Source organism: Mustela erminea, chromosome 15, assembly GCF_009829155.1.
Source record: "Mustela erminea isolate mMusErm1 chromosome 15, mMusErm1.Pri, whole genome shotgun sequence".
Taxonomy (NCBI): Eukaryota; Metazoa; Chordata; class Mammalia; order Carnivora; family Mustelidae; genus Mustela; species Mustela erminea.
Genome location: NC_045628.1, coordinates 62,270,043 through 62,282,444, shown reverse-complemented (window position 1 = coordinate 62,282,444; position 12,402 = coordinate 62,270,043). Strand labels below are relative to the sequence as shown.

Here is a 12,402-nt window from a genome sequence, read left to right as displayed (position 1 = left end):
TCTGCAACTAACTTTATTCTTTTTATCTCAGGTCGCTCATACTCTGTATGTTCTCCAAGAATGCTTAATCAGTGTCTGGAGTCTTTGGTGCAGAAAGTGCAAAGTGGGGTGGTAATAAACTTTGAAAAAGCAGGACCAGATCCTTCACCTGTAGAAGGTATTATTGTACTTTTCTTATAGACATTCTAAACTTTATTGTTGAACTAGAACTGAAAAATTACTATGATTTGGCTTTAAGATTGACAAGGTCAAATTATTAAGATGACAAAATGGCTATTGGTAAAGAGGGAAGATTAAACAGGAAAGTGAAGATAAACTGATAGTGATTCACTAATATCACTTTTTTATACGGATTGTTCATAATATAGGAGTCAAAACCTTATTAGGCATTTATTAATTAGCAGCCTCATACTTCCTTTTAAAAAAATAAAAGGCCACTTTCCTCTCTCCAGTATATGTGTTTATCCTGTGTCCCTTAATTGAACAAGAATGTTTAATCCTAGGTGTTTAATTCCTTAGCTACATTTTTTCTAAGGATCAGTCTGGTCAAAAACAAATGGTTTGTGTGGTTACAAAAAAGAGGAACCACCAGCCTTTGCCATTAAGCTGGATTCTATTCTAGTTAAGTTCCATCTGACTTTATTTTAATATTCTGTGATCATGAACTATTTATATTAGCTAGAGGAGTTACACTAGAACCAATGGACAGCTTATATATCTGTGATCCTCTGTGTAGTATGGCATAGCTTATAACAAAATCACAGAGTCATTAATGACACTTGGCAGAAGTGATCCATTGAGTGGGTAAATTGGGAGAATAGAAAGGTCATAAGGAAAAAAAAAACTGTTACTCTCAGAGGGGTGTAATAGGGAAGGAACAGAAAATGGCGAAGTTATATAAATTGTGTCACTGTGTCTTTAAAAAAATAACCTTCTTTAATTGACTCTTAGACACAGAATGTATTTATTTTTAAATTATTTTAATATTTGGCTTAGAGTTAGGCACCAAGTAAATGTTAAATAAACTGTTGAAGACCATTGCTATTTTGCTAGAATTATTTTAGATTGAAGGTAGATACCTCGAGTTTGATTTGCATAAAATTTTTTGATATTTAGGCTTTAGTTTAAAAATGATTTTAAAGAAATCTTAATGTAGCAATACTTACCTAGTATTTACTTAGCCAATGGATGACGAAGAGATTTTCTTCCCTATCATCTAATAATAGGGAAAACATACCATTCATTAAACAAGTATCTGCCATAAAGTAGGTTTTTACTTATTCTGAACTGGCAAGTAAAGGATACTGTGGGACCTCCTTTCAACTGTTGAATTCATAGTTGGAATTTATAGCCTTTACCGTTTTGTGAATTTTAATCTAGGTGTTAAGTTGTCATAGTAGAACAGAAACAGGAAAATTCAGAATTGAGCAAGATTCAGACATTTTTACTAGGTTAAGTAACAGTGGATATAATTTAACTTTTTATGGCTTTTTTTCCCTTAATGATACTTACTTTCTTTGTCTTAACTTCTTTGCTACAGATGGTCAGCCAGATATATCAAGACCTTTTGGATCGCAGCCTTGGCATAGCTGTCACAAACTCATATATGTCAGACCAAATCCTAAAACTGGGGTTCCTATAGGTCATTGGCCTGTTCCAGAATCTTTTTGGCCAGATCAGAATTCTCCAACACTAGTAAGTACCAAAATGACCATGACTTTGTATTAGTCACCGTTTAACTGCTTTTCATAGTAGTTTGAAGTACTGTTACCAAGGATGTGGCTAATTTACAGGAATTAGACAGATGTTCAAAGTGCTCTGGTAAGCTATTATTACATGATTTAGTATACTGTATCATTCATTATAAAGTAGTAGAAAAAAGGTGTTGGTTTCCTTTAGAATCTATTTTTTTTTTTTTAAGAATTTATATCTTTATCTGACAGAGAGAGAGATCACAAGTAGGCAGAGTCAGGGAGAGAGAGAGAGAGAGAGAGGTAGCAGGTTCCCTGCTGAGCAGAGAGCCCCATGCAGGGCTCGATCTCACCTGGTATCATAACCTGAGCCGAAGGCAGAGGCTTAACCCACTGAGCCACCCAGGTGCCCCCTCCTTTAGAATCTGATATGTTTATGTTTTTATTATTGGCATTTGGGTGCAGAAACATAATGTAAGAAGAGTTTCTCTTTGGTCTCTAAATATTAATGTAACATAAGGATTTGTCTCTAGGATACAATTTAGAATTTAAATAAAAGCTTAGAAAATAATTCCAATTGTTTATAATCTTTTAGGATGTAGTCTTAGAAATCTATGTTGACTTCCATGGTTTTAGGTTATGTCCAGTGTTTTCATTCTGGAAGTTTTTAAATAGAAATGACTTTCTGGTCTTGTTTATATGAATTATTTTTAGAAATTGTGAGGTTTATTGAATGATCATTGTGAATTAACAGTATTCACTCTATGGTCCTTACACTAAAGGACAAATTCATACAAATTAATATCTAGCCAGTGATATTAATACGCTTTTTTCAGAATAGCTTTTTTTGTAGTATCTGAGCTTTTTTTTCTAGTATCTAGGCATACTTTGTGGCAGAACATGTTAGTAGTTCTTTTGCTATTGCCCTTAGAAGATAATAATGATATTTCAGAGATCCATGAAGCAGTTTTGTTTTTTTTTTATTTAAGATTTTATTTATTTATTTGACAGAGAGAGATTACAAGTAGGCAGAGAGGCAGGCAGAGAGAGGAAGGGAAGCAGGCTCCTTGCTGATCGGAGAGCTTGATGTGGGGCTCCATCTCAGGACCCTGGGACCAAGACCCGAGCCGAAAGCAGAGGCTTTAACCCACTGAGCCACCCAGGCGCCCCCCCATGAAGCAGTTTTAATAAAGTTTCATGCAGATACTATTTTTTAATTAAACTGAAACCTTTCTGAAACTTTTTTTCATTATTATTTTTGTTAAGTTTTTATTTTAATTCCAGTAAACATATGGTATTATATTAATTTCAGGTATAGGATATAGTGATTTAACACGTCCATACAACATCCAGTGCTGATCACAAAACTGTACTCTTTAATCCCCATCACCTATTTCACCCATCCCCTCACCCACCTCCCCTCTGGCCATCAGTGTGTTCTCTGTAGTTAAAGAGTGTTTCTTGTATTCTCTCTCTCATTTTCCCCTTTGTTCATTTGTTTTGTTTCTTAAATTCCACATACGGGTGAAATCGTGGTATTTGTCTTTCTCTGAATGACTTACTTTGCTCAGCATTCACTCTTAGCTACATCCATGTTATTCATATGGCAAGATTTTATTTTCTTTATAACTGAATAATATTCCGTTATAATATACATATACCTTATCTTCTTTATCCATTCATTAATCAACGGGCACTGGGGCTACTTCTGTATCTTGGCTATTATAAATAATGCTGCTGTAAATATAGGAGTATCATGTATCCCTTAGAATTAGTGTTTTTGTATTCTTTTAAATACCCATGTGATTGCTGCATGGTAGAGGAGTTCTATCTTTAACTTTTTGAGGAACCTCCATACCATTTTCCGCAGTGGCTATACCAGTTTACATTCCCACCTGTAGCGCATGAGTTGAAACCTTTAAACCTATATCAACTCTTCAGGGCAATATTTATTTATTTGTACTCTATACATATTTCCTCTATTTATTAGGGATTTAGTGAAGTGGTACATGAAATTAAGGCTTTATAAGAAGTGTTCTTTTATTCCTTTTCTTTTTTTCTGATTGAATCATCATAGTTTTAAAATCTGGCCTTTCTAGAGAAGCTATTAATTTCTTTAGTCATTTTACTTTCTTTCTGGAGCCCTTTCACCTTTTATAGAAGAGATACCTTATTTATATGAAATATTGTCTTGTTGGTTGTTCATTCTGTTGTATTTTAACACCTATAGGAGTATGTGTAGTATTTGTTGAGTCCTAATAGAAGGAAATCTAAAACCAGTGTCACAAGCATTATCTGTTAATATTGCTCTAGTGGTCTTTTGCAAATCGTTAGATTTTGAAGTGTGGGATTTCAATTGGGGGAGGAAAGAGTATGAGGGCTTCTGGGTGGCTCAGTCAGTTAGATGTTAGGTTTTGGTTTGGGTGGTGGTCCTGGGATCCTAGCATCGAGCCCCGCACTGGGCTTCCTGCTTAGTGAGAAACCTGCTTCTTCCTCTCCCTGCTGCTCTCCCTGCTTGTGCTCTCTTTTTCTCTGTCAAGTAAATAAATTAAATCCTAAAAAAACAAGTATGGAAGTCAAAAAGAGTAAAGTGTATTTAGAGGAAGGAGAAATAGCTGAGTATAGGTGGATCATAACATGTGTGGGGGACATTGAGAGTATTACATAAACCAGTTGGCTCATGACTTTAAATGCAAGGTTAGGGGATTTGAGCTTTTCTCACTTCAGTGGGGTTCACAGAATAAGTGAAGATGTTTTTAAAAGCGTGCTGCTTTAGGAAATTTAATCCAGTTGTTTTCATCTGCAGCAGAATTAGGAGATGAGTTGGATGGTAAGCAGGTTATCTAGATGGCTATTGCTAGGATTCATGTAAGAGATTTTAAGAGAATGAATTAAGATGATTGAGGAGAGAATCATAAGAAAGAGACAATATTGGAAAGAACTGGCAAAGTTAACTGAAGGATATTAGAGGGGAAATGAAGTTTTTATAAATAATAGTATTCAAATCAGATGTATTGATACTGAAATTAAATGTGATTTGTTAAGAGACTGGTTCTGAATTTATTAGATCATGGCTCCACCAGTTATTAGCTGTGTTTTGGTCAGCTATCTTCTCCACTCAATTTCCCATCAGTTAAATGGAGATAACTGCTATCTCATGAGATTGGGGGATTAAATGAAGTCATAAATGCAGAATTTTCTTTGCCAAGTTATAGAAGACATCCTCTCTTGCTAGTACACATTTTCCCCCTTGGATCTCAGTATTTTCATTCAAAAATAAAATTGAGTTTCATGGACTGTTTCAATAAGATAGGTGTTAGGTACATATGAAATGAAGGAGCACAATATGAAGTAAAACATGGTGCTTCCCTTCTGAAATCTTACCATTCTACAGGAAGGTCAGACTAGTGAACATAATACAAAACAGTGTGCTGACTGTACGAGGTGCATGGAGCAGAGCCCAGAGGATGTGGTGCCTAACTGCCTGTATGTATTTGGAGGACAGGGCAAGAAAGGGTGTCAGATGTCTTACTTGCCAATTCAGACTTTAAAACTTTGTTTGTTTGTAATATGCAAGGGAGAAAATGATAGAGCAGCCAGGAATAACGCGAAACCAGGGGCATGAAAAGATGCTGATCTGCTTGGCTAACTACAAGTGGTTAGGCATGGCTGGAGCACAGGGTATACATGGTGTGGTGGTTGAAAGAGATAGGGACTAGATCATTAAGGATCTTTGTATATATTTAAAGAAAAGAGTCTGGGTCCTATTTTTAGGTGATTGGTTGCTACTTTTACCAAATAATTTTAGATAGGGAAATTACATGATCATATTTATATTTTGTGGCTATGGGATTGATTGGAGGGAGCTAATTAGAGAGGTTAATTAAAAATAAGCAGTTGTACTAGTCTAGTCTGAGAAATGATGAAGGCATAAATTAGAGTACTAAGAAAGAGAAGATATAAATTTTTAGAGAGATGAGAATTTATTGACAGAAGGCAGTAACTAAATACTGAGCACCTGCCAAGTTTTTGTGTTCTGCCTACTAGCTTAGAATTTGTGGGATTTTATTTGGCTCTTTGTGACAGTTAAATAATGAGGATAAGGAGGAGATAGTGAGGATAACACGTAGGTTGTTTTTATTTTTAAAGATTTTATTTATTTATTTGAGAGAGCGAGAGAGAGAGGGAGGGAGCACGTGCAAGTGAGCGTGCAGGAGCAGGATGAAGGGCAGAGGGAGAAGCAGACTCCCTGAGCAGAGGGCCCGATGTGGGGCCCCATTCCAGGACTCTGAGATCATGACCTGAGCTGAAGGCAGATGCTTAACAGAGCCACCCAGGTCCCCCAGCACCTAGGTTTTTAAAACAGGTTTTGGGGGGGGCGCCTGGGTGCCTCAGTGGGTTAAGCCGCTGCCTTCAGCTCAGGTCATGATCTCAGGGTCCTGGGATCGAGCCCCACATTGGGCTCTCTGCTCAGCAGGGAGCCTGCTTCCCCCCCTCTCTCTGTCTGCCTCTCTGCCTACTTGTGATCTCTCTCTGTCTATCAAATAAATAAATAAAAATCTTAAAAAAAAAAATAAAACAGGTTTTGTAGTTTGGGGGAGAAATAATGAATTGTATAAACGTGTTGGAGGGATTTATAGAAGATTCTGGTTCTGTCTAGTAGATGAAACATAAAAGAAGTGAGGGAGATTTGGTCTCAACACTGGATTTGAGAGCCACTAGAGTATATAGGTAGTAATAAAGTAATAAGAGCCTTTTATAGCAGCAAAATTTCAAATTATTTCTTCATAGCTCTTATTTCCTTCATCAGTCTTCAATCATGAGATTCTTAGGAAGGAGGCTATTGGGAGGGGAGAGCTGGGACTAGATTAACATGCCTTTTTTCTCCCCCTTACATTACTGTGTTTTTTCTATCTTTAGATCAGGTTGTCCAAAGTAGTATGTATATATCACAGAAATAACTGAAGGAAAACATTAGAATTTCTATTTATGTTTATCTTTTTCTCCTATTTTTAATATTATTTTATTTTATATTTTATTATATACCTATAAATTAACTTACAAATAATTTATAAATAAATGTATATATGTCCTAATATATTGTGTATTCAAAAACTTTTACTAAATAAGGTATGTAATCAGTTTGGAAGTTACTACTCCATTATAAGAAATTTAATTGCCACAACTGAGAAGTTAGGAAGGTTTCTGTATTAGTTATTTCTTAGATGTAACAATTAATGATTACTTACTTAATTTCAAAATTTTGCACTTTAAAGTGCAAATTTTAAGATCTAAAATCTTAAGATCTTTAATATCTTAAAGATCTATAAATTTTAAGATCTAAAAAGATTTTTATTCTATGTACATTTTAAAAATGCTTTGGCTTTTTCTTGTGAATATAAAATTTAAGCATTACATTTTTAAGTATTTTCTTTCAGCTTTAATAGTGCTTTCAGTAGTAAATTAAATTCATTACCTAGCAAAATCGAGGAAATGAGTAAATTCTGATAGTGAGTGGTACTGAAAATTAGTTTGTTTCTTGAATTTTGTGTGAATAGTAATAATAAGACTTTCCCCTCCAGCCACCTCGCACGTCTCACCCGGTAGTGAAGTTTTCCTGTACGGACTGTGAACCGATGGTTATTGACAAATTGCCTTTTGACAAATACGAGTTGGAACCTTCACCACTGACTCAATTTATCTTGGAAAGGAAATCTCCTCAAACATGTTGGCAGGTGAGCCAAAAATCTATAGTGACTTAAAAGTTCAATGTTCTTTTAAAAAGTTAAATTGAATCAGTGATTTATAAAACATTTTGTAAAGGTCGTTAAATATGTTGTCTTTACCACTCCCTTTTAACAGGTATATGTGAGCAATAGTGCAAAATATAGTGAACTTGGTCATCCCTTTGGTTACTTGAAAGCCAGTACAGCACTGAACTGTGTCAACTTATTTGTGATGCCTTACAATTACCCAGTCCTCCTTCCTCTTTTAGGTAAGTATTCTTGTTCTGTTTTCTATGGCTCAGCATACATACAAACTTTCCTCAAAACAGAGTTTGGGAATATCTCTTTGTAAGTTCTCCTGTCTTGTGAAAATTAATGGAACCGTTTTTAACTCTGAAATATTGAACCTACTATCCAAGGTGGTTTTAAAGCAATCTGTGTCTGTCTATGGTAAATTAAAAGTCATTGTCAAAACACCTTTGGTTCTATAAATTGTTGAAGATACTATGTTTTAAATTTTAAATATTCTAAGTTTTCTGCAAGTTAATTTCTTACATGGTTAGAATTGGTAATACAGGCTTTATATTTGGTGAACAAGACATTTTGTAGAAGCATGTATTTATAAATCTGAGTGTATTTTCTTTCTAAGAATTTACCTGTACTTTAATTTTCATTTGGCAAATATTTTTCTAAATGAATGAATTTATTCTAAAACATTGTAATAAAAGCCTAAAGTTAGTTTCTGGGGATCCTCTGGCTATAATTTTTGAGCAGTACTATTGGAGAATACTAATTTTCCTCCATGGAACCACATCAGATTTAAGTTATAGTCAAAATATTAGGTATATTTTATAGAAAATTTTGTGCATACTTTGCTTCTGTCCTCAAATCTATTTTGTGTCTAAGTGTAGATAGTGTATAGATTTTCTTGTGTATTTTCTGATTCTGCCTTTATTGTTACATGAAATATTGTTACATGAAATACATGATTGGCATCTATTTTTTTTTTTGTTGTTAAGATTTTATTTATCTATTTGATAGAGATCACAAGTAGGCAGAGAGGCAGGCAGAGTGAGATGGGGGAAGCAGGCTCGCTGCTGAGCAGAGAGCCTGATGTGGGGCTTGATCCCAGAACCCTGGGATCATGACCTGAGCCAAAGGCAGAGGCTTTAAACCACTGAGCCACCTAGGCGCCCGACTGGCATCTTTTTATGTTTAAAATGGTATTACTACTCAAAGTGGCAGAACTAAAAATTGTGCCCCTTTTAATTTTGTTAACAACTTGATGTTTGATGTTACTGCCTTACAAATAAGAAAGTGGACTTTAAAAATGAAATGTGTTTAACTTGATTTTCATGTGTGAAAACAATTGATGATGATAGTTTGTTCACATTATACATTTATAGATGACTTGTTTAAAGTACATAAAGCAAAACCAACATTGAAATGGAGACAGTCGTTTGAAAGTTATTTGAAGACAATGCCTCCCTACTATCTTGGGGTAAGAATGTTATTGTTAAAAATAGAACTTGTTACAAAATTTTACATTATGGTTATGGTTTACTGTAGATATTAAAATTCTTATTTGTTGCTATTATAGAATGTACAGAATATACAAATGTTTTGAACATTGACCAATGTCAATGACCAATGCAGATGTAATGGAAAAGAAAGGTTTCAGTGATTTGCATAATAATGATGACAATGATAATGATCATGATAATGTATATATAATGCGTACATTAGGCCTGATATTATGCTAAGCATTTTACATTTATTAACCTCATTAGTTTTTGATACAATGTTCTATTAATCTCATTTAATTTATATAGTAACCCTATGAGGTAGAAATCATTATTTCTGTTTCACAGATGAGGAAACTAAGGTACTAACTGATTAAATAATTTGTCCAAGGCTACATAGCTAATGTGTGGGAGACTAGAATTTAATCCCAAGCAGCTTGGCTTTTAGAATAGCTCCAATTGTTGCACTCCTTTGTTAAATTGCAGTTTTATAACTATTTTTCTTTAAGGGTACAGAGTAATTTTTCTTGCTTTATTCCCTACGTCTCCAGAAATGTGTTTTTAGGTAGATAAGTATATATTTTCAGAGAATCATACATTTTTAGAACCATAACTTTGTCATTACAGTTGACCCTTGAACAACACAGGTTTGAAGTGCACGGGTTCACTTATATGTAAATTTTTTCAGGTAGATATAAAGGAAGTTTTTTTTTGAGATTTTTAGCAATTTGGAGAAGTCGCAGATGAACCATATAGCCTATAAATACTAAAAAAAAAAATTATCAAGAAAAACCTAGGTTATTGTGAGAATAGAGTATACTTAAAATACATATTACATACAAAAATTAATGATGTTACTAGGCTTTCAGTCAATAGCAGGCTATTAGTCAAGTTTTGGGGGAGTCAAAAGTTGTACATGGATGTTCAATTGTGTGGGGTCGGCACTTCTAGCCCTCCTGTGGTTCAGAGGTCACCTGTACTTAACACCTCATGTATCATAGTAGCTAAGACCAATAATGTATATATATTATTAAATGCATTATCTGTTGTATGAAAAGTAACTTCTTAAGGAGACCAGTGTTAAAAGCACTTTTAACCATTATTTTTACTTTTAATGCAGGAATACTATAGCATTTGACAATAACTAATCTTTCTAAATGGTTTCTACTAAAAGCATTAATTTCTTTTTTTTTTTTTAAAGATTTTATTTATTTATTTGACAGAGAGAGATCACAAGTAGGCAAGAGGCAGGCAGAGAGAAAGGAAGGGAAGCAGGCTCCCTGCTGAGCAGAGAGCCCGATGCAGGACTCCATCCCAGGACCCTGAGATCATGACCTGAGCTGAAGGCAGCGGCTTAACCTACTGAGCCACCCAGGCGCCCAAAGTGCCTCTTGAGCTTTGAAAATCATATTTTAGAGTTGTAAGAGATAAGTTTTGTGTCTAGCACATAGTGCCTGCCATGTAAGAGTGAAAAGGAAGGAACACAGAATATGAACTCTTACATATGTTGACTCATTTACGTTTCATAGCAACCTGCAGGATTTAGGCAAAGCTACATGGATTTTAAATATCAGAGCTGGGATTTGATTGCGGTTTGATACCAGTGCTTATAAACTTTCTGATGTCAGTGAATGGCTCTCATCCTTTTCTTTTTCTTCTTTTTAATTAAAAAATTAAAAAAAATTAACATAAAAAAGATTACTTTTTTTATTAAAAAAATGTTTATTTATTTATTTGACAAAGAGAGACATAGTGAGAGAGGGAATACAAGCAGGGTTTAGTGGGAGAGGGAGAAGCAGGTTTCCTGCTAAGCAGGCAGCCTGATGCAGGGCTCCATCAGGCTGCGGTCATGACCTGAGCCGAAGAGAGATGTTTAACGACTGAGCCACCCAAGCGACCCAGCTATCATCCTTTTCTTACTGCATCCCACTCACACATACTAGACTGTCCTGCTAGTAACATTTTTCTTAGCAAAAGTGGTAGGCTGTCCTTAGAGTTGAAAATTATTTTACTATACCACATCCACAGTAAATATTAGACTGTTTTTTCCTTCAGAGCTTGTTTCTATTTTTTCAGTTCAGCTAATAGTGATTAACACTTACTGAATACCTGCTGTGTACCAGATGCTTCTGTATGTTGCTTTACATGTATTAATTCATTTAATCCCATGACAACCCTATGAAGTAGATACTATTGTCCTTTTCAAATGAGATAGTTTAGACCCAGAGAGGCTATATAACCTGGTCTGGGGTCACAGAGCTAGTGAATGGTTGAGCCATAACCCACACAGTTACCCAAGGTAGAAATCTTCCATTTTTCATGTCTTAATCTCCCTCTGTGATGAGTCTCCTGCCCATTTCTTAAAAACTTAGTATCTCCAGTGATACTAAGGAGTCTAGGACTTTACCTTTCCTGTCCCAGGTTTTGTTAAAATGTAGCCTCTAATCCTTTTTAAGTATTTCACGCTACCTTTTGTACCACTGGCAAACATTTTACTGAAATACAAATATGATTATGTTACTCTCTTATTGAAAAAAAGAATTTTTTTTGAAGAAATCTTCAAAACTGATAATACATGTAGTCTTAACCTTTTTGACAAGTTTAGGATTGAGTGATGTTTTCTCTTTTCCTATAGCCTTTGAAGAAAGCTGTTAGAATGATGGGAGCACCTAACCTAATAGCAGACAGTATGGAATATGGACTTAGTTACAGTGTCATTTCATACCTCAAAAAATTGAGTCAACAGGTAATGTTAAGAAGTAGAGCTATTAAGTATTTTGAATGGTTTTGGCTAAGATGCTTAACAGGTGGTCCTAATGGAATTAGGTTGTATTAATATATAATGTTTTAAAGCCACATATATCATATATTAACATAATTCAGTCTCAAGTACATGGTGTGCTGTGTTTTGGAAGGTTAATTTGAAATAATAATTCCTAATTTATGTGGTCCTGGATTTTCTTCCACTGAAAATTCATGTTTTCTTTTGAGAAATTTGTGTTAGAAAGTTGTTTTTCTTAGACAAAAATCAGTTTCTTTTGCTTTATGTTTTAAAACCTATAGTTCTTTTTCTTTCAAAAATGGAAGTTTCTTTTGAAGTATTTGTAAAAAGCATTGTATTTTATAGTCATTTTGAATATAAATCACATTAATAGATACTCTGGTAGTCAAGCAGTATACAGTTAGACTGCCAAGGTATTAAGATCATATAAAGTACATTATTTTTCTAGTACTTCTACCACCTGTACTTTAACTGCTCATGGAGATGTAAGTTGGATAGAGTCAAAATATTGCTACTTGCTTTCCAGTGAAAAGCTACATCATGTTTGTTATACCTGTGAACATTTAGTTATGTGCTAATAATAGTGTCTTTAAATAAATACTGATGAGTTATTTTTTCTGATTTTATATGACCTCTGAATTGGAAATCCATATTTTTATTTAGGGTTCACTTACATTTCA

The 12,402-nt window shown here is 34.5% G+C and overlaps 1 protein-coding gene across 7 annotated transcripts in view; it reads left to right on the top strand.

Annotated features, from left to right (window-relative positions):
• Positions 1 to 12,402, top strand: part of INTS6 (integrator complex subunit 6) — a 111,610-nt gene that overhangs the window by 63,809 nt on the left and 35,399 nt on the right. For all 7 annotated transcript variants that reach the window (XR_004279118.1, XR_004279121.1, XR_004279119.1 and 4 more), the window contains exons 6-11: positions 32 to 157; positions 1,541 to 1,695; positions 7,274 to 7,426; positions 7,554 to 7,686; positions 8,824 to 8,918; positions 11,576 to 11,686. Coding sequence is in view for 2 of the 7 variants with exons in the window: in XM_032314634.1 (XP_032170525.1) it covers positions 32 to 157; positions 1,541 to 1,695; positions 7,274 to 7,426; positions 7,554 to 7,686; positions 8,824 to 8,918; positions 11,576 to 11,686 (773 nt within the window). In the remaining 5 variants the exon portion in view is untranslated. The remainder of the gene's footprint in view (positions 1 to 31; positions 158 to 1,540; positions 1,696 to 7,273; positions 7,427 to 7,553; positions 7,687 to 8,823; positions 8,919 to 11,575; positions 11,687 to 12,402) is intronic.